Consider the following 23,272-nt stretch of genomic DNA (forward strand, 5'->3'; position numbering starts at 1 on the left):
CCGAAAATTCATATCATTTCTAGATAGTTCTCATAAAATTGAATTTCAAGATTTTAGTATTAGAAGAAATATAAAATTTAAAGTATATAAATATTTAAAATATTCAAAATGCTAATTCAAAATGTTGCCCAGCAATTTGATTTTTGAAATAAATTCAGTTGGACCATTCCTATTCAGAAATCCCATCAGCCTTTCCTTTTTAGGTCCTCTATTCTGCACCAAATAACAGAATGTTTTATTTCTTACAGGCAGCAGGATGCACTGGTAAAATCAGCATGGTCAGCTTTTAAATTGAAGCATTAAATGTTATGCCTGACTAATTCTGCAGTTGTGAAAATAACTAAATATATAAACTCAGCATGCTTAAATTCAGAAAAAAGCATTAAACAAGAAGGTGACTAGGACTGTCGGATTTCACTGAAATAAAGTATGTGCCTATTTGAGGGGTTCTAAATGAAAGGATTATTTTGTGCTTTCAGTACCCCAGCTGCAAATAATAACTGCAATGTTAAATTTTTCAGATGGGTTCTTAGTATAGCTTAACACAACGCAAAGAATTTAGCTAACATTACCTTATAAATGTAAAGATTAGCAGTAATGGTTACGTATAATGCACCACAGAAGGATTTAATAGTTGTGCAAAGAGTATGTGTGCACGTATGTGTTGATATAGTCTGTTGCACCAATGGGTCCGAATTTGTTCATTCCAGTTCAGAATAGATGATACAACTTTACTACATGGACTTTAAGCTGAAATTTCAGCTGATGATGCTACTGCCCTCTCTTGGTTGCCATGCCAGAAGTATGAACGATGTAAGTGGGAGCTTATCTTTCGAGCTAATGATTGACTTAGTGCATTTTGACAGAAGAACTTCAAACAATTTTTATGTTTGCTTTGGGATTTTGCACCTGTTTTCTCCTGCTGCAATATTATTTTTAGCCAAGTTTAGAGATCTCTTGATGTAGCTGATCCTAACTCCATCATGTCACGTTGGATCACGCACACTGATGCTCGCACAAAGCCATGCTAAATCTTAATTCCGTTTTCAAAACGGCGTTACTGTGCCTACTGTGATAGAAGGAGGACAACTCCCCCCCACCCCAATTATTACTTTGGCACTTTTAAGCAAGCCAGTTGAAGGATATGGAAGAGAACTTGTAAGCAACCTGCATGTCTACTTTTCGAGCATACTCGTTTTGGGTTCTCCAGATCTCATTGACTATTGTCCCACGAAAAGTGGAAATGTAAAGCTCCACTGTCGCGTAAAACGAAGTGGGGGCTGGTAAGGGCGAAGAGAACGAACGGACGTGGCATCTCTTTAAGATTTGCGATCTTAGGTTTGCTGGCTAATCCGATCGAATCGGGAGGCTTCGCCTTCTATGGTAGTTGTCAAGATGAGCAATAAATAATAATTGACCATTATTATTGCTCATATGAGAATCTTTGGGGGCCGAGACCTCCTTCCTTCTTCCATTGATGAGGCCTCTCGTTGTGCGTTCGCCCCACAATTCCGTTTGCTCTGCAGAGTTTGAGCGCCGTATCGCTTAGGAGCTTACCTTGTATGAAATGGGGCCGGAAGGCAATAGGAGAGGCGGACGCTTCGTTTTGGAAAAAGCGGAGGGCTCTCAAAGAGCAGCTCCTGGACTCTTTGGCGGCGACGTTGGGGGTGTCTTTTATTTTAGCTTGCCCAGGGATCTATAGCTGGCTGAAAGGACCGAGTTGGTACCTCCCTCCGCTCTCCTTAGATATTTGGTACGTTCCTCCTCTGAGCTCCAGAGAGAGAGAGGGGGGAGCGAAGCCGGCGGTTTCAGTGCGAGCGTCGCTTTGGCTTTGCGGTGCGGGGTGCAGAGCCGAGCTTTCATTGTCCGTCTAGCCTAGCGGGAAGACTTCCTTTGCAAGCGGAGCGGTGGCCGATTGCTATGGAGTACTCGATGCAGGGAGAAGCGTGGAAAGCGCAGACCTTGAAGGAGCTGATCGAGATCCTGCATCGCTTGTTCGCGAGCGATAAAGTCAATGTGGCAGAAGTGCAAACTTTAATGGAATCTTACGAGAGCAACCCAGAGGAGTGGACCAAATATGCCCAGTTTGACCAATTCAGGTAATGGGGCGGGGGGGGTTGTACCACAGGGAGAGAGGAAATGAATGCCGGCTACGCCGAGTTATAACCTTGTGGACTTCAGTTGTACTAAAGGCAAAGAGAAAAATACGTTTGGCGCGCAGCCCTAAGATGCAAACTCGTTCCCTTCCGTTGCCCCCTCCCGATTTAAGGTGTGCCAAACTCTGTTCACGCGGATCACGTTACACGTATCTAATTTGCAGCTTTCATTAAAATTATGAATTATATGCATAATTCATCCCCGATGGATCATGTTTTGTTACCAACCTGATTCCCTTGGCTGCAAATGAGATTAAGTGCGATTTAACTTGGATTGAATGCCATGCAATCAAGCGCTGGTTGATAATCTAGAAATGAATGGGTATCTTAGAAACAGCTGGGGAGAGCTGCATTGGCAACACTCCCAGGCTGTCTAGCCCAGACCTCTACTTGCAACGTGATCTTTTTTATGCTGCAGGACCTCCTTGGTTCCCATTCGAAATGCCCGTTCGGGGAATCAAGGGGGCACCTAGACTAAGCAACCTTTGTGTCAAAGGAGGTGGTGCTAGTTTTGTCCTGTCTTTGCAGCCAATATGTTAGGATCTGCGTTACCTGCTCCAATTTTTCTACCAGTTTGTGCATCTGATTATTGGGTGTGAAATTATGTTGATCACCTGGTTTTCATTTTTCAAGATTTTCCAAGAATTTCTTCATTTATACATATTATTTATCTTGAGGAATGCATCTGAAAGGGAATTTAGAGCAATATAACCATGTCTGTTGCAAAAGTGTGAATATAATTTAAAAGAATCTTCAGCTGTCTAGTAGATATGTAGAGTGATGGCTGCCAAATGCAATTGAAAATCACATCACACAGAATGGCAAACTACAGTACCACCTTATAATTCCCATGTAATGCTGCAAAGTCGTCATACTTGATTCTGATGCTGGTTTGATTCATAATTCATAGGATGTACTTATAAAATTGCATTCACAAACTTCCTAACAAAATTGCATGTTGTATGAATCCAGCCTGGTTAGTTTATAGCTGTATGTCTTTTAAATCCAGGAACTTCATATGAACACAGCTTTTGCACGGGTTGCAATTGACACAATTGTGTGTTCTGTCAGTAGTTACTGTCATGTTGATAGGGTCTTGTATGACTGCAACAGGTATTGGATTCTCTTTCCATGTGGGAATGAGATCAAAGGATTAGACATCCTCACTCAGTAGAGCTATTTGACATGTGCAGGTTGATTTTAAACAAAAAAGAACTTTGTGCCTCTGACCTCAAGTAACCGAAAGCTAGGTGGCACATCTGAATGATCATGCACATTTGTGAATAGCCACTATAATAAAATAGTTATTACTACCCATCAATTATGCAATTCATTCTCCTTGAACCTTATGGTTATCACCTACTATCTCCCATATCCACAATCATATCTCCAAACATATTTCTGCCTTGACAGAAACTTCATATGTATGGTTAATTAGGTTTTAGTTAGCAAATGTTGTTATTTAAGCACTGTGAGACTCTTTGTGGTCTATGTCACAACAGTCCAACAGGCATATTTCTCTGAAAGATGATAAATATTAAAGAAAAAATAAGCTGCATCCAGTGATGTTGAGTATAGCAACATATATCACATATATCAATTTCTGCAATACAGAAAGTAGGTAAGTACATGCTCTCCTAGCTTGTAGGGGTTTGTGAAGTAATTCTCTAAAGCATAAAGCTGTATCTTTCAAGCAGTAGCATACTCCTATTACCGATTTGAGTGAATCAATTGTTTATCCTTGCATATAGCCTTCTTATACCTGGTGTTGGTCATAGTGCTTGGGAATGCTGGTAATCACAGCCAAGAGAAAGCACCAGGTCAGAAATGCTGCCCTAACCATTAAATTATCCTTCCCTTATGTAATAAGTAGAGAAAGGTCAAAAAGTGACTTCTTAAGGTACATCCAAATCAATATGGTTGTTACATTAGTTAAGGATTGGCACAAATTGAGTGTTATTTTACGACTTGGTCATGTTTGGCAAAATACCAAAGACACTTCCCAAAGTTTTGGAGAGTGATGACTGCTATTCAGAAGATAGATGACCTCAGTGGCTGATATAGCTGGCGTGACTCTTCTTGGTACATTACATTTCATATACATGAGGTCACAAAGGTTTAGCTGATTCCTTATCAGTTTTCACCTTCCAAGGTAAACAATGGCATTGATTACTTTTCTCTGTAAGCTGCTAAAGAGCGTATGTGATTTTCACTCATTGGTTAGTAAATGCGCAACTGTCAGTCAAGGCCATCTTAGTTGCACAGAGTATCTTGCAAAATTACCTTTCTCCTGTCTTTCAAGTTTACGTGTGAAGAATGTTCCAGATACCACCGAATAAAGAATCCTAAAAACATATGTAAAGAAACTTATCTTGATCTACAGAAATCAAAATCTCTGCTAACTTTCACATCTTTCTAGGCATCTTCATTACTTTTGTTGTATACTCTGTTAAAAATTATTTAATGAAGTAAATAATGGGATTATTAGGATATACAGATTTTAATTTGGAAATGAAATGGATTGTTACTATCGCTCCCCACACTTGTGTCATAGATTGTTAAATGCTATATATTTCTGTTTTCGACAAAGGGCAAGTATGGAGAGCCTGTGATTTTAGCAATGTCTCAAGGATAGTAACACCCAGAAACCTACATCCCTGTTCAGACTAACTAGGGTTGAAGGCAGATGAATACATCCAGAAGGCCAGGAGTTCCCTACTACAGATATATAGGGAAAAAGAGGAAACAATTTAATCATGAGCTAATGGTTACTTGGCATTTCATTGGTTGTCTCCTTTCCCTAAAGTAAAGATATCCCATAAATTTAAAGGAAACTGCTTATTTGAGGCTCAGGTGATTGGAATGGCAAGACTGGAGTAACCAAAAAGCTAAGGGACTTGCTTGTGATCAATACTGCAAATTGAGTATTGGATCATTTACATTACCCATCATACTGACAATTAAAAAGAAATAATAGCAAGGCCTCTGAGATGTAAACTCTATGTTTTCTGATTCATAAGCACTAGTTTTGGATGGGAATGGAAATTTAAGTTTAAAGCCATTTGTAGACTCAAGCATTTTGGTTGGTTTGATACACTCCCTTAATGACATTATTATCATACTAGGTGGTGTGATGTAATTGCCTGATATTGTATTATATCAATGCAAGCATGAATATTATCAGGGTTACAAGTAATAAAGCAAGCCACAATAAAGCAAGTTATTAAATGCAGGAAGTCTTTAAAAAATAAGCAATATATGTTTGTACAATAAAGAGCTACAATTAGCTCCTCAGAATAGACAACTTGGTTATAGAGAAATAACTCTCAGGAATTATCTCATATTTAAAATGCTACACGGTCCTGCTAACAAAAGTCAGTTTTGTAGTTTATGTACTTTCCTCTCTTAAGTCCCTATGAAGAGAGTTTGAAGGAATGAGATATGTTTAGCCTTGAGAAAAAATCTGAGGGAAAAGATAAATTGATAACACACTTCAAATACCTGAAAGAAGGTCATGTAAAATGGGGCAGGACCTGTTTTCTTTCATTCCAGAGGATAAGATTTTAGATACCGGACTTAAATTACAAAAGGCAGATTATGAAGTGAGAGGAAAACCTTTCTAACTGTGCACTTGGACAGTGTAACCAATTATCCAGGGAGGTTCTCCTCCATTGGTTATGTTTATTCAGAGTCTATAATCTTTCTGAATAATTGGCTGATCATGATTCATCTTGAGCAGCATTTGTTTTCCTAAAGCATTCCTTGAAGTAAGTAAGAATCCTTGTTTTCCCACTTCTTGAACCCTTTTGTTGCCTCTACTCCAGCTGATGGTCCTCAAGACTCCAGTAAAATTCAAAGTAGAGACCACAATCTCAAATCTGATTATTCCTGTTGTTCATAAACTGTCCTGCAGAGAGCTTTACAAAAAGGCCCTCTGCTTACAAAAATGTTACCCACGCAACACACCACAACTCGTTATAAACCAATAAGGAATTTAGTTTTATCAGCGATCAGATTGGAATGGAATAGTTCCCAACCCATCTGTGTCATTTTCAATGGTATCAATGGTGTATGTGTGTGTGTGTTCAAAACTGGCAAGATGGCAGTTGCAGAACTGCTAAGAGATTGATGCTACATACGAAGGGGCAAGGCTTTAAATCATGAAGGTGAAATATTCCAAAATATTTTTCAATTTTAATAAAAAATTTAATTTTACCAAAGGGTACAATATACAAGTAAAGGTAATGCAAACTACAAAAAAGTAAAACGTAAGAAGCAAAAAGTGAAAAAATAGAAAAAGAAAAAATATTTAAAAAGAAAAAAGAAGATAAAAAGGAATTTCCCCCTTCTTCCCAGCAAGTATCAAACAACTTTAACAACTTACCATCAGCTTTTCAAATACAACAATCTCTTAATCCCATATCTCATCTCATTTTCTATAAATATATCTAAAACTCCTTGTCGTTTGCCCTAATCAGCAAAAAGTCTATTAAGAGTTACCAGAAATGACAACCTATCTCCGTGATGTCGCCAGAGGTGGCACGTAGAGCCCTCTCTGTGGGCATGCGCACCATCGCCCCAGCTCAGCCAGCTGGTCGTTGGGTTTCCAAGGTATGCAAGCACGCTGGCCAGCGGGTCGTCAGGTTTCCAGAGCTCTGGCATGCACGTCTTCCGGTTTGGCCACTCTTTGCCTAAAAGATTTGCAATCCCTGACCTATCTTTTATAAACTTAAGCAAGTAAGACCACTTAATTTCCTTCTTTTTATTCATATCTCCTGTTCTATTCATCAACAAATCTCCCAAACCTTATCCCTCAAATGTATTCAGTAAACAACCAATAAAGGCTACCAGAAATATTAACATAATCATTAGAATAGAATAGAATAGAATAGAATAGAATAGAATAGAATAGAATAGAATAGAATAGAATAGAATTTTTTTATTGGCCAAGTGTGATTGGACACACAAGGAATTTGTCTTGGTGCATATGCTCTCAGTGTACATAAAAGAAAAGATACCTTCATCAAGGTACAACACTTACAACACTTAATGATAGTCATAGGGTACAAATTTAACACTTAATGATACAACACTTCATGATAGTCATAGGCTACAATTAAGCAATCAGGAAACAATATCGGTATAAATCATAAGGATACAAGCAGTAAAGTTATAGTCATACAGTCTCAAGTGGAAGGAGATGGGTGATGGGAACGATGAAAAGATTAATAGTAGTGCAGATTTAGTAAATAGTTTATTTTTTTTTTATTTTTTTTTTTATTTATTTTGTCACAACAATATATATAAGCATCACATAAAAAGATTATATAGTATATAAACATATATATGAGGTAATATAAGAAAGTATGTTAACACAATCATTTTAAATTTAATCAGAAAGATTTAAAACATATAACAAATAACCTTTTACCCTCCTAACCTTTTATTATTAACACAAAACCCTAAAATATCATATTAATATAATCAGAAAAAAAATGTCAAAAATAGAAGTCTTGTTTTATTTATTCATTTGTTTCTTAAACTTCTATGCTGCCCATCTTGCCTAGGCAGCTCTGTCATTCAATAAAAATACCATATGAAACATTAAAAGAATAAATAAAGACCATAAATTTCAAATGGTTATAATTCAATTGAGCAAGATGGAGGGGAAGGGAGCACAGTACACACAGGGAGGAGATGGGGCCTGTCTAACCCATTAACCATCTCCAAGATGCCATTCCCCCATTGGGGCTCCAGGCTAGTTGGCAGAACCAGGTTCTCAAGCCCTTTTGGAAGGTCAAATAAGAGGGTGTGGATTTCACCTGGGGAGGCACAATGTTCCCAAGTGTGGCCACCACAGCAGAAAAGGCTCTTCTGGATCCTGTCAGCTAAAATTCCTTGACCAACATAATTCACAACATGCTTCCTCTCATGAATAGAGCAAAATCTTAAAACACCATGTTACAGGCCTTTTAGGTTTTATGTAAAAATATATAGATTTTATGTAAAAATCCCTAAAAAATTGTCAGAATTAACAGCCTACCTGTTTCGCTTTGGCCAAATAACCCACCCTATATTGTTTCCCCTTACTCCTAAAAAATTTGATCTTAAGCCCCTACAAATACCGGTAATATCCCCAACACATGTTTTTTTTTTCATTTTGCTTTTGTCTTTTCTCAAAAAAACAACCCTTAAGTTGTAAAGTCTCTGTTGTAAATCCAATGTAAAAAGTTATATATGTATCTGTATATTGTACTCTTTAATAAAGATTGTATATGGTCTTATGATCTGTTTTTTGCACATCCTCTTTAATTAATATCAGCATGCTTTGTTCAACATCTTGTTCCATATCTGTCTTATATATAGCCTATCATTTTCATTTTCACATTTAAGTCAATTTCGTTTTTGTCCAGTGAAATTTATTTCTCTTCCTTAGCACCATTTAGATTTTCATTAATGCCAGAAATCTTTAAGCATATCTTTTGAATCACTTTTTTACATATACTTCTGGATGCATCCATTATATTATTATTTGCTTCTAATGCCTTCTAGGATCCAGACTTCAAGAAACCAACTAGTTTCCCACAGAAAGGATTTTGTAATTGATTTCCAATTTTTATTCCAAATTCTTTAACTTTCTAAAAACACACAAAACATTTTTTCCTGTATTCAAAAAATAATATTTTTCCAAGTGCTTAGAATTGTATTTAAAACTTCTTTTCCCAAGGAGAAGGAACCTTAACCAGTGAATACAGTAGAAACATGCTGATCTAAAGAGTCTTAATATTTCCCGAAAGAATAAAAAGGTTAAGAAATGAGTCTTGGCCAAGCTTTTTGTCCTTAAAAGACCATGTTACAGTGGATATGTCTAGTCTAACGAAGAGAAGGACTACGGTTGACTTGATACCAATGTTTGAGGGACTGCCCTAAAGAGAAGGGGGTCAGCCTGTTTTCCAAAGCACCTGGAAGGTGCACAGGACAAGAAGCAACAGATGGAAATTTATCAAAGAAAGATCTGACCTAGAACTAAGGAAAATTTTCCTGACAGTGACAACAATTAACCAATATAACAGCTTCCCTCCAGAAGTTCTGGAGATTTTAAAGAAAAGATTGGACAGCCATTTGTCAGGAATGGTATAGGATCTCTTCCTTAAACAGGGGGTTGGATTAGAAAACCTCCAAGGTCCCTTCCAAGTTCCAACTCTGTTATACTGTTACTGTTACTTTGATTACCAACCACTCAACAAACCGGTTGCAAAATCATGGTTATTGCAGTCTACTCAACAAGACCGGCTGTCTAGAGTGCATGTGAGTTATCTCACAATCTTTCCTTTCTCTGAAGAGATTTGTAAATTCAAATATAGCATCCAACCATTATCTTTGTTAAAAATGCCGTCTTCAGTCTAGCTCACCATAGCACTCACCAAAAGTCTCCCTCATTACCCAAGAATTGACTTATGTTTTATAATGGTATTATTAATTACCTAAGAGAAATACAATGTCATGTAATAAAAGCCCTAAGCCAGATTTTATTTTCTAGGGCCAGATCATGTTGTATATCATATATTAGTTGCAGTATTTTTGATAACACATTGCCTGTACATAAGTGAGTTTCCTGCAGTTCAATTCTTTCATTTTGAAAAAAGTCTCTGTCCAGATATTTTCTAAAGTGCTCCATGTTTGGATAGTGCTCTGATCTAAAACTATGTCCATCCAGCTGGTAATATTTAAAATAGATAAATGTGAATTGTGAATACTTAAAAGAGGTACCTGTATTTTCTAGTGAAAATACATTAGGAAACTGTCCTTATTTGCAGCTTTTTAAAAATCAGCCTTAATTCAAATGTTTTGGAGAATTTCAGTTTTTTTCTTCTGTTCTCCAAGCTCTATTCTGTTATCTTGAATCTTACTAAAGAACTTCCTAATCAAAGATACGTGAGTAACCCCTGCCCTTGACACTCCTTATCTTGTTTGTCATAATCTCGTGTTTTATATATATAAAATTGGTATTTTATCAGGAAGATCTCTCCCTTTCTCTTTGGTTGCCTTCATGCATACGTGTCCAGGCATGTATGTACACATTATATATTGTTACATAACTTTTCCTTTGGGGTATATAGCTCATACAGAAAAGTAACTTTCCTTAATATGACTACGAACATTTGCAAATTATCTAATCTGAGAAGTACTTGGGTTACATTATTAAGTGGATTGCGAATTTGTTTTTAAGTTTGTTTTGAATTCTATAGCACTATATAAATGTTTAATGGTTAGTCCCTCTGGACATCCTTTTAAATGAGAGAGGGATCTTGGAAAATATTAGTATAGTATAAAGAGGCGGAGAAAAATGCATGTAATGTAATGCTGCTGGTGGAAAATAATTACGGTATCTTTGTTCCTCCAGTGTTCCAGAAGTATCTATCTGCATAGTGTTAGACATGGGGAACTGAAGAGGAAAATCCACACACACACACACACACCATAGAGAAAAATTCCACAAGTAGACTTGCATATTCATTGGAGCTCACTAACCTGTAAGGTAGTGTTTTCAAAAGAAGACAACGGAAAAATCTTGAAAGCTGGTGTCCACTATTAATCACATAGTCTATGGTGAAGACACCAGGCTAGAAACCAAGAAACCATGAGTTTTAGTCCTATTTTAGGCATGAAAACTGGCCAGGTGACTATGAACCAGTAACTCTCTCTCAGCCCAACCCACCTCACAGGGTTGTTGTTGTCAAGAAAATAGGAAGAGAAAAAAGTATGAGGTACATTCACCATCTTGAGTTATTTATAAAAAAATAATGAAGGTGGGATTTTTAAAAACCCCTAAATAAATAAGTGTATGCTTTAGTTTATGTCCTACTGTTTAAATTGTTTGAAATGTGATTCTTGTCCAGCATCTGCCTGTGAGGTAATTCAGTATTCAAAGGATGCAAAACTAGTGAATAAAATGGTTTAATATCTCAATAATCTTTAACACAAAGTGCTTTTGGAACAGAATGGCAGCCTGCCTGTGCCATTTCATGTCTTTTTAAAAATTATTTCTGCTTCTCAAGGGTAAAACTTACAAAGACTCCCTGATGTTTTATCATTTCAGATACACAAGAAATCTTATAGATAAAGGAAATGGAAAATTCAATCTGATGATCTTATGCTGGGGAGAAGGCCATGGCAGGTTTGTAATTGAGAAGATACTTAATTTTCAGAAATCTGTGGATGCGATTCTACAATGTGAATACACTTGAATGTATCCTGAAAAGAATGTTGTTTATGTTGTAACTTAGCACTAGATGGTTAAAATCCACCTTTCCAACAGATTGATAATTTTTAAATTCACAGATCAAAGCCAAATGTGCAACAGTTGTCAATGGCCACGTTTTTGTATACTGGATTACTTCTCATGATCACTGGTCATCTGGTGAGGCTTCATTAGTGCTTGCTGATTTCTCTTGAAGAAGATTTTGTCTTTCCATAGAAGTATAATGCATGGGGACTCTGTTTGGCCTGCAAAAGCCAGCCAGATAGAACTTGCTTTAATTTCAGAAAGCAAATGAAGATTCATTTTGTTGTTTCCCTGCATTCAACAACCACAGGATTAGTCCAAAAGAAAACCATGCTTTATAATTGCTGCTATTTTAAATCCCCATCTCCAGAACTGAGACTCTTAACATGACTTCTCATTAAAGAATGCTTACCAAGAAGGTAGCTCCAAAATGCAGTCTCCCCATATACACCGAACCCTTCCCCCCCACACACACACACATTTTGTGACTTCTAGCAATTTTGCATATTCATTCATGAGTTTTCTTGGCAACAGTAGATAGAGTTTTCAAAGATCACACCTGATCAGTGGTGGGATTCAAAAATTTTTTACTACCGGTTCTGTGGGTGTGGCATGGCTTGGTGGCCGTGGCTTGGCAGGGAAAGGATACTGTAAAATCTCCATTCCCTCCCCACTCCAGGGGAAGGTTACTGCAAAATCCCCATTTCCTCCCAATCAGCTGGGACTTACCGGTTCTCCAAACTACTCAAAATTTCTGCTACTGGTTCTCCAGAACTGGTCAGAACCTGCTGAATACCACCTCTGCACCTGATCCTTTTAAACTTAACTGAGATGAGACAGAACTTTTTAAAAAAAGAAATAAGCTATAGAACCTCTGTTCCTAGAAGGCAAATCCACCCCCTGAATGCTTGAATCTTCAAATATTTTTAATATTTAATTTTTAAGCATTTTTATTAAGCTTTAATATTATAGGAGTATAACTTCACAATGACCCAAGAACTAGTCTATCTGTCCTGTCCATACATATCATGTTGAAAATGCGGGGGAATTCATTTATAATATTCACCCAAATTGTAAGTATTAAAGAAGTTTAAAACCACCCAATTCCAGCATTTTAAGAGCAGAGCAGTAAGAATAACAAGAGGCCCAACATCACATTTGACACTGACACAGCCAGTGAGCTGTGTACAAGGGGTCTATGACAATTTGCCACAGCCAACTTGCTGCAGGACAAGAATTAACACTAATATCAAAGAAATAGTGAAATAGAATTCATTAAAGAAATGATGCGAAAGGAGGGGCAGAATAAAATGTGAATTGCAAAAATTAAAATAATGTTTTATTTTAAATAATTAAATAGAATTGTTAAATTGTCCTGCAGCGAGTGGTCCCATGGTGAGTTGGCCACAATGAGTTTGGCCGCAGCGAGTTGACTGTGGCATGTTCTCCCATTCTGGTTGTCGTGTCCCACCCCCACTCCAACGAATGAGTCAAAGAAGTCCGTAACAAACTTGGCAACGAAGCCTCTGCAGCTTGCCAAGTTCCTTTGAGGTTTATCAGGGCAGGCAGGAGTCCAAGTCGTGACTTCAGCGATAGGATCCAATATCAGCAAACTAGATAAGACTTTGCTTGACTCAAGGTTGGAATGCCAAAAGCAGGTCCTTTATATAGGCTGTGGGGTGTGGCTCCATGACTCAGCATTTATCCAGGCCTGCCCCACCCTTCCTTCAGATCTCCGGAAGCGAGGGTCCTCCCACCCTGAATTGTCTTCAGCTGGATCTGCTGTCAGCGTCTGGGAAAGGGAGGGGTCAGAGGGAGTAGGCCCGGGTAATTCCACCACCTGGCTGGCTTCCTGCTCTGAAGGCTGAGCCAAAAGAACACACGCTGTATGAGTGAGGTTTATTGGGCTTCTCCTTTCACTCCTTGAATCCTCTCCAGGCATGGGGCCGGGGCCGGGGGCTGGAGTCATGACAGGCTGCTCATCTTCATTATCAGACTTGGAGTCTGATAAAAGGCCCGGTTGGAGACGGGAGGGGCCCGGCTGAGGAGAGGAGGGAGGACGAGTCACAACACTGGTATACAAGACCCTCTGGGAGCTTGAAGAATCCACTTCTCCAGAAATCAGTCCATAGAAGTGGCTACATGATTGCCTAAAGAGCAATGAGGGTTCACCGTTAAAAATCATACACATCAGAATATCACTAAATTATGGTACATAACAAATGCTGGTAGACAGCAGGATGCTTTCGTAAATGTTCCTCCTATCCCTGCAATCAGTGACAGGTTTCCAGTGCCAGCTACAGATGAAAACAAACTGGGTGAGCATTGTCCTTTTGGCATACAAACATATGGTATAAGTGGGTTTTATAGCATAGCCAGAAATAGTTCTTGAAAACAGTCTTGTCATTTTGTTGCTGGTTTTTGCAGGACTGCTATCTTGATTGCTTTTGTCAGAACCAGCTGCTTTAGCGCCACTTGGTGACTTCCTTCTTTGTGCTTTATTACAATGGTAGCAGGGTTTTCATTGCTCTGACCAGCCTCTGTAAGATGGCTCCAGGGTTTGACTGAAAGAGCATTGTGCTGTGATGGCTGCTTCAAACCAGAAGTCGAATGCTCCTCTTAGTCCCCCACCCCCACCCCAGTCTTTTCATTTTTCTTTTTTTCAATCTGGTCAAGAGACTCTGCCACTAACTCTCTAAAATGTCATTGGCAATGTGGCAAAGGATAACGTATCCCTTTTATATGCAAGAATGGCTTGGAACCCTGAGGTCTGAAACAACAGTTGTCCTCAGCCCTCAAGTTGCCTCTAAGGCAAGGGTGGGCAACTATGCTGGCTCAGGAATTCTGGGAGTTGAAGTCCACAGGTTGTAAAGTTGCCATAGATGCCCATCTCTTTCTCTAGAGCAAAATCAGTTTCCATGACATGGAAGGATATGAGCTTTGTAAGACAGAAAAGAACCTGCTCCGTTTTGTAGCTCCTTCCTTAGTTAATAGGTAACAGAATAATATTGCTTCTGGTTTTGTTTGTTTTGTTTTGTTTGTTTTGTTTTTCTGGAATGTGTGCTATTAATATTGAAAAATTATTGTGGTTCATTTCCAGTTTAGTTTGTACCCAGCACATTCCTGTTAATTCCTCTATTAGATCAGATCACAGCAAGCACACATATCATTCGGTTCAACAAACATTGAAACAGTAAACTAGCAAGACTGTAATAAAGGCTGGCAAAATAGGGAGGGAGACACGAACCACAAGCAAAATTTACATTGTCTCTACAGTTTATCAAAAGGCTTAGAACTTTCCACTGCAAACAGTATTCTGGGGAATTAGCATGGACCGTCTCAACCTAAGTGGCCTTAGGCTATTGTAGCTTTATTTCAGAGATGGAAAGTAGGACACCAGGTGATCCCACTTCTATTCTGCATGTGAAGGAAACCATTTCATGGAGATCAGTGGTGAAATTCAGCCGGTTATATCTGGATCGCATGATCTGGTAGCGCCGGCAGCGGGAAGCTCCGTCCACCCACCCAGACGTCATCACGTCCCATTTTGACCCTCTGCACATGCACAGAAGGCTCTGCGCATGCGTGGAGGAGGCGGGTGCGAGCGTAGCGAGAGCATGCACACTCACATTTGCAAACCATTAGTGAAGGTAAGTGAATACCACCCCTGATATGGATGATGTGTGCAGCAAGTATAACCATATTCACAATTTTACCTTTCACATTCATGACCAAAATTGAGGGATTACAAGTATTTGGGCACTTAGAAAGATTAATTAGCATGAAGCTGTGCCAGGAAACTGCAATAATGTCTAGTAAATTTGCAGTTCTGCTTGTAATCAAAAGCATTTAAGGTGCCAATATTGCTTAATACATTCCAGTCCCTTATAATAAAAGTAGGACTCTGAGAACAAGGGTACTGCTTTCTCCCTATTATTGGTAAAGTAGTAGGGCAATAAGGTCTGTGATAGTAAATCTATGGTTAAGAGTTGTTTCTACATAGTTTAACACTGTTTCCAAACCTAAATATTTCTTGTCTTAGTTCTATTTCTTTCCTAATTAACATTCCCAACCTCTTTGAAATATGTGTGTTTTATAACCTACTTTTTTCTCTCTAAATGTGTTGCACAATATAACAACGTGGCATTTATTTTCTACTGCAAAACAGAGACAGAAAAAAAATAGTGCCAAATTGGTTTTTAATAAAAAAGATGTGTAAACATATTTTATAAGTACTATTTTTCCTATTGAGCATCTTCAATAAACTTGGTTGATATGTTTGTTACCAACTTGAATCCTGAAGCCAAACGCAAGAAATACAGCATTAATAAAGGTGGATCTTAAAGCACGTTAGGAAGTTTGCAGGACAAAAATTTTATAAATAGCATATACTCTCTCTCTCTGTGTGTGTGTGTATACTGTGTTTCCCTGAAAATAAGTCCCTGTCTTATATTTTTTTGAACCCTGAAATAAGCACTTGGCCTTATTGCCATGTGCTCAAAAGCCCGAGGCTTATTATCAGGAGATGTCTTATTTTGGGGGAAACTGTGTGTGTGTGTGTGTGTGTGTGTGTGTATAGAAATAATTGCAGACTGAGCTTACAATTGGTCAGTGTACAGTTTCAAAAAAAAAAGTAAAGATTGTGTTACTTCTAGTTGTGATCGTTTTGGGCTAGCCTAATCTCTCCTTTAAAGTTCTCCTTCTTAATGCATGGGTAGAATTGCTGGCTACAATACTTCGCTCTGAGTCCAGGTAAATGTTTGTACAAAAAAGTGCAAAATATGCGTACCTGAACTGTCCACTTTTGCTGAACTACAATTCCCAATACCTTCACCATGGATCATTTAACTGGGATGCTGGGATTAAGAGTTTAGCAACACCTGGATATTTAAAGTTGGTTCCTTTAGACCATTGTAAAGAGTAGACGTTTTCACACAGAACTCAACCCCTAGTTACTTCAGGGATGTGTCTGTATAGTTACCTTGCCAACAATGTAGAACTGGTTTACCATTTGCCTTCCTCCAAGGTACTCACCCTCACCCTCACCCTACCCCAAACTTCTCAATCAAACTTACAGTTGTGGAATTTCCTGACAATCTGCAATCCAAATACTAAGCAGGTCCAACCCTTGCTTACCTTTTCCAGATCAGCCAAAGATGGTGGTTTATTGCTGTTACCTAACTGGAATAGGACATTATATTCATGATAATTGAATTTGTAGGGTATGTTATGCCATGCAAAACAGCAATTAATCATTTTTGTTTATTGCCAATATGCTGTCTGGGAATTCTGGAAATTGCATTTTAACTCTTCGGAAGATGCCAAGTTATGGAAAGCTGGTCTAATACATATGTATATTATATACCTTACAGACATCAACCTTTCTGATTTTATGCATTATTTTTTTTTGGAAATTGTTTTTGTAGCAGTATCCATGATCACACAGATTCACATTGTTTTATGAAGCTACTTCAAGGAAACCTAAAGGAAACGTTGTTTGAATGGCCTGGCAAAAAAGGGGTTGGAGAGATGCTTAAAAAATCAGAAAGAGTGTTAAAAAGAAATCAGTGTGCCTACATTAATGGTAAGTCGTTTTGCTCTGGTGTCTTTAGATTTTACATTCTTTTCCCCAGTGATTACCCACAGAAGTTTAAATTTTTATGGTATGTTAAAAGTCATGAAAAGGTCCTTTTATGATTTTGGAGAAGTGGCCTTATTTTCCTGCTTCAATAAAAGAATTGTTTGTTTGTTTTGCTTGCTTGCTTATTTATTTATACATACATACATAGATCCAAGCATGATTTTTATTCCATATCCTTCAATAGATTCTGGGAAGCTCATTTAATTTCCTCCTTACAATTCAGACAGTTTACATCTAACAGGGACCAATCTTAGACTTTGACATGGCTGGGCATCTACTAGTAGCTTGATAATTCAAAAAGATCTTATTGATACCCCAGTTGCCATCAAAACCATTGCTTGGTGCAAGGAACATTGGTTGCCCCTGTGCTCATCATTCATTTATCACTCTTTCATCTTACCTTCTCTTTTCCATTGACATACTGTCTAGACCAGGGTCTCCAACCTTGACAACTTTAAGCCTGGAGGACTTTAACTCTCAGAATTCCCCAGCCAGCTTTGGGGAATTCTGGGAGTAAAAGTCCTCCAGGCATAAAGTTGCCAAGGTTGGAGACCCCTGGTCTAGAAGTATTTATTATGATTCAACTCTGTTCTTTAATTCTGGAGGTCAGGGGAGTAGAACAGGTGATACTGCTTGAACCTCCCAAATGCTGCCAATCACACTGTTATAATTTTTTTTTAATGTGAAAATTGCAGGAATACCAGAATTGTCACAGTTTTATGATAGAGGCATGCCCTATCAATTCCTACTTTGTCCTTAAAAAAAAGCCCCCTTCATTTTGCAATATTTGCTATCATAGTATTTTACCTGGGGAAAAGAAACCTCAAAAATTACAGTTTTTAACCCTGGATAGCATGTTACTGGATATGGTAATAAGGTGATTTCATTGGAGACAAAATTGAATTGATTTTTAGAAAATAACTCTATTGACAACAAAACAAAACAGAGAAGAAAATATGTTCAGATCACGTTGATATGCTTGAATATTTTTCTAACCTTGGAGGCAAGATAGAGAGACTAGATAGGAAGAACAAAGGTTGAACCAGGGGTGAAATCTAAAAATTTTCTCTACTGCTTCTGTGGACGTGGCTTAATTGGTGGGTGTGGCTTGGTGGTCAGGTGACTCAATGGGCATGGCCAATAATAATAAATACTAAAAATAATAAAGTATACAAAACTTGGGAGTGCACTGGTCTACCTTCTTTAAAAATAGAGGCACCGGTCTACCAATTGCCTTTTTTTGGGAGGCACCAGTCTACCTTCTTTAAAAATAGAGGCATCGGTCTACTAGCTGCCTACCCTGCTAATCAGCTGTAGTACAGCCCTTTGAACCGTCGCGACAGTCATTTAAGGCCGTTAGCAGCTATATCACCACCAAGAGCTTCAGGGACAAAGAAGAGGAACAGCGAGGCATGGGTGGGGTGGGGTGGGGGAGGGATTTTTGCTACCAGTTCTCCGAACTACCTGCCCCCATCGCTGCTGGATCACGTGATCCGGTCTGAACAGGGAGCATTTCACCCCTGGGTTGAACAAACACCAATCAGTCCTTAATTTAAAATACTGACTTAATTTCCTTTCCTAACACAATGGAATTTTTCCGTCAAATTTCTCTTTCTAATCTGTTTTATTTTGACTTACTGTACACATAACAACTAAAATGTGGGATTCTATATACCGTATTTTTGATAGCAGGGATTTCAGATAGAAAGCAAAAAAGTTCTCATTTGACCTTAGGCATGAAAAACAGGCTGGGTGACTTTGGCCCAGTTACTCTCTCTCAGCCCAACTCACCTCACAGGATTGTTGTGGGAAAATAGGAGGAGGAAGAAGTATTAGGTACATTTGCCAACTTGAATTATTTGTAAAGGTGGGATTAAAATAATTTTAAAAATAATTTTAAAATCAGTAATCTGGTCCCAGAGATTATCTTCATGTTTCATAATAGCTACCCAAATATTTTTAACAAGCTTTCACTTACCTTACTGCTGCTAAGATTTCCTTATCTTCAAACCACATAATTTTCCATTACATTCCTGAGAGTTGTCTTCAGTTTATTTATTCTGTTTGTCACAGTGTTTTTCCTTTCTCCCAAGTTGTCATCTTATCTATGCTTGGCCATCCATAAACTTCCTCAGCTGCTGCCCCCATTTTTAAAAAAGATTTTTCTCTTCAAACCATCTTTCTGCTATATAGTTACACAAATTACAAGCTTAGATGTTGGAACATGCACATTATCTGCTTTTAAGTTTAGAAAAGCTTGTTCTATATGGACATGTCTTTGAATAATAAAGAAACCCAAACCATTCCTGACTAAATTAGAAGCTACTTTTGGTATTAGGTACCCTTGTGGCTAATGCCTTCTGGGTTCCTGTCCCTCCATTTGTTTGAAATAACCAAAAAGAAAATTGTGTGATTCCATATCTGTAGAGATATAATGGCATTTAGTATCTTCTTTTTCTCCAAGTGGAGGAAAAATAGGTGCCTAACCTAACCTAACCTATCCTGTTTTTCCTGACCATTTTATCTTCCTGGCTTTGTGTTGGAATTCAGTAGAAGAGGTTAAGTTTAATGAGCAAATAACCTTCTCTTCCAACTTCAGATGCCAGTGAAACCCAGGTTGATGAAACCTTTTCAATATCTGGCATTTCAGCTATATATCAATGCTTAAATTCATTTATATCAGTTAGTCCGTGACGCGAGACATGACATGCTTTGTAATTTTTCGGCTCTTCTCTTCTCTTCTCATCCACTTCATCAGTCTGTAGGTACCAGAAAATATGTCCTGGTAGTACTACATACAAATAATAGGTATTGTGATTTAGGAGATGCTAGCACCATATGCATTATCCAAAGGAGGAAGTCATAGCCACTTTCCAGTTCAGCACCAAATATATTTCTGCCAGTTGAGTGACACTGAGACAGCTATATATTTGCATTATTGTGCTACATAGTTTTGTGTCCAAACTAAATAGGCCCCCTGCTGCTATTCTGGCATAGACCTGATGCACAGGTCTATGAAAACCTTGAAAAAGATAGCTAAGTTGTCTGCTGCTACCTTCAGTCAAACACCAATAGTTTAGATAGATTCTCCACCCACAAATACACATTCCCTTCCCCTGAAAAAACTGATAATTTTAGCATATTTTTATAACTTTTAGTTATAAAAAATTTAGTGCTAAGTAATTATTGGATCTTTATTGCATTTTATTCTATGTATGTGTATGTTCACTCTGGATATTCATTTTATCATGTTTGCACTGTGACAGTAAGTAGCTAATCAATATGTATGTTTGAATACAAGTTAAATATAACAGGTTCCTTCCTAATCTGAATATCTTGATTCATACAGCCAGCTGGGATTGCTGTTGACCTGGTTAAACGTTGCATGTGAGCGCTATCAAAGACTTTAATACATAGTTTTTCTTTTCTGGGATTTCTTCCCATTAAAACTGCAGTTTTATATAATGAGAATAACTTCTGTTTCTACAATTTTCCCTTAGTGCAAATCTTCAGCTCCTGAAAAAATGACCTATTAAACAATCCAGTAACAGACAAGTAAAAATGACAACCGCTCAATAAAATGCAGAGGAGCCATGGTGGCTTGTAATCCAACCACATCTCCCAGTGCTTTGTGTGGTTCTTTGTCTGTCTATCTGTTGTTGGATTTTTTTAAAGAAAAGTCTTTAAAACCCATAATAGCCTTTTTAAGATTGAAATTATTGGAAACAGGCTTAGGAAGTCCCTCATTGCTCTTTCACCATTTTGTCTTCAATTTTAACAAACCGAGATGGAGTCTTAAAGTACTCTTTTGTGAAGCTGGTCTATGTCCTATGGCCAAAAAGGATCACTGACTTTTTAGATTTGCATGATACAGCATGATTCAGAAGTATAAACTTCAGTTATTCCAGAATACCTTACTGAGAGTGCAATGCTGATTAAGAAATAAACTGGGTTCCTGGATATGCATGCTAGGCCTTTGAAAGACAATTTAAATGTAGCATGTTAATAAAGCAGCTGGTGAAATTCACCTAGTGCAGGGGTCCCCAACCCCTGGTCTGTGAACTAGCACCAGGCCGCAGCATGCCAGAAATCAGGCTGCGCAAACAAGCAAAGCCCCATCTGCGGGACGCAGGGAGCAGGTGAAACCACACCTCATCTGGTCCACGGAAAAACTTCTCTCCACAGAACCAGTCCCTGGTGCCCAAAAGGTTGGAGACCGCTGACTAGTGGACTTCTCATGGAGGGGTGGGATTGAAAACTTGGATCTGCCCAATCTAACTATGCACTGCATTGATTTATTATTCTTTGTAGACTCCATTGGTTTGCATCGTGTGGAGAACCCAAGCCATACCGAAACAGCTGTTAGTCTCCACTTGTACAGTCCACCTTTTGAAATCTGCCAGACCTTTGATCAAAGAACTGGACACAAGCAAAAAGTTAAAATGACGTTTTATAGTCAGTTTGGAGAAAGGACTCCATATGTAAGTATAACTACTTGTGTCTTGACATTTGTGGTGAGCTGATAGAACCAATGAGGAAGCAGTCAGGAAACAAGCTTGATTCTTACATAACAATGCTTAGACAAAGATATTAAAAACATGATAATTTTATGCCTGAACAAAGCTTCAGGATTACTGAAGAGAAAAACAATACACACTAGGTTTATTATAAAAATTTCTGTCCTCACATTTTCTAAATGAGGACATTTACTAAAAAATAACCTCCAAATACAAGATGTTATACACCTTCAGGATGGCACATCTTTATTTTAATATTTCATATTGTATGTTTTTTTTTAAAGGAGACTAAAAAGAGGGAGGGCTCTCTTGGGAAAAAAGAACAAAACATTGGAACTTGTGGAACCAGAGCAGGCTAAAGTCTTTATTCTGATATTGTGGTTCTCTCAAGGCAGACATTTGAAGAAAATTGAATTATGCAGTTCCCTGCCTTCAATGTTAAAAACACTAGTCTACATGATAGCCTTTGGGAAGTGTCTCAGCTAAAAAAGAATCAATAAAATCAGTTACCGATTATTAACCATTATTATTGATAGTAGTTTAACACTAATAAATTATGGTAATTATAATAATTTTAGGTATTTCACAAATCAATTCCATTCTTTCCCCTTATATAAAATGGACAAATCTGTTTGATACCTCAGTAAAGTTATTGAAAAACATAATACCGGTAGTACCTGATGTTACATTTTTCAATCATAACAGTTATTTAGAATTTCTTGCCACAGAGACATCTGTTTTATTTAAAATAACTGAAAACTCTCCATTTTTCTCTTTCTCTAGACTTCAGTAGTTTCTCAAGAAAACAACTGAGAAGCACAAAATGTACCAAATTATATATTCTTTTATTTTGTTCGGAATTATTTGAGCAAGAGCAGAAGAATTATGTGGCTAATGCCAGAATCAAGCTGTATCTTTATGCAGGACTACATAGCTGTCCTATATGTAAAGCAGCTTTCTAGCTATAATTTCTTTCTCTCTTTCATACATAAACACTAAAGTGCAGAATATAGAAGATTCTTGCAGACAACCAAGAAATTAGAGCATGGGGGGAAGGACAGAATGCCTCTGATTAATTCTACTTCTGAGACTGTGCACAGAGACATTGTATTTAGCAGCCCTTCAGAATAAATATGCACTACTTAAACTAGTTGTATATAACTTGTCAAACTCCGCTCTGTGTTAACATTCCTATCTAGTGTATATGTTATGATGCAAACAGAATTCTTTTTATCATGCATATAATAATTTGTTGGAATTTTAATTGTGCATTTTAAAATCTAACGTGCTAGTACTATCTTTTTTTAGTAGGATCAATAATGAATATCCTGTACAATGTTTTATTCAGAAAAAAAGTGTCTGTGATTAAGTTAAGGGTGATAAAAGGGCTCAACTGTTAATGTTTCAACTGGATGGTATTGTTAAAACCTGTCCAATTACCTTAATAAAACTGATTTTTAGACATATTTGTACTATTGATTTTTTCTATATAATGATGAATTTAGTCCACAGAAATTGATCAATAGTTTTGTTAGTCCCAACTATTACTAAGGACAAGGAGACAAAGAACACTGATTTTATTTTATTTTCCTAATCTGGGATGTTTATAAACACTTATCTAGCACTGGAAATTAAAAGGCACCAAGGAACTATTACATTTTTTTCTTCAATG

At 37.7% G+C, this 23,272-nt stretch overlaps 1 protein-coding gene across 1 annotated transcript; it reads left to right on the forward strand.

Annotated features, from left to right (window-relative positions):
* The first annotated feature begins 1,685 nt into the window (after positions 1 to 1,685).
* Positions 1,686 to 23,062, forward strand: CDO1 (cysteine dioxygenase type 1). The gene is made up of 5 exons (XM_058165978.1): positions 1,686 to 2,099; positions 11,257 to 11,334; positions 16,869 to 17,026; positions 21,395 to 21,564; positions 22,384 to 23,062. The coding sequence occupies exons 1-5, from the start codon at positions 1,921 to 1,923 to the stop codon at positions 22,411 to 22,413; spliced, it is 615 nt and encodes a 204-aa protein (XP_058021961.1). The 5' UTR covers positions 1,686 to 1,920; the 3' UTR covers positions 22,414 to 23,062.
* The last annotated feature ends 210 nt before the right edge of the window (positions 23,063 to 23,272 follow it).

This window comes from Ahaetulla prasina, chromosome 2, assembly GCF_028640845.1.
Source record: "Ahaetulla prasina isolate Xishuangbanna chromosome 2, ASM2864084v1, whole genome shotgun sequence".
Lineage (NCBI taxonomy): Eukaryota > Metazoa > Chordata > Lepidosauria > Squamata > Colubridae > Ahaetulla > Ahaetulla prasina.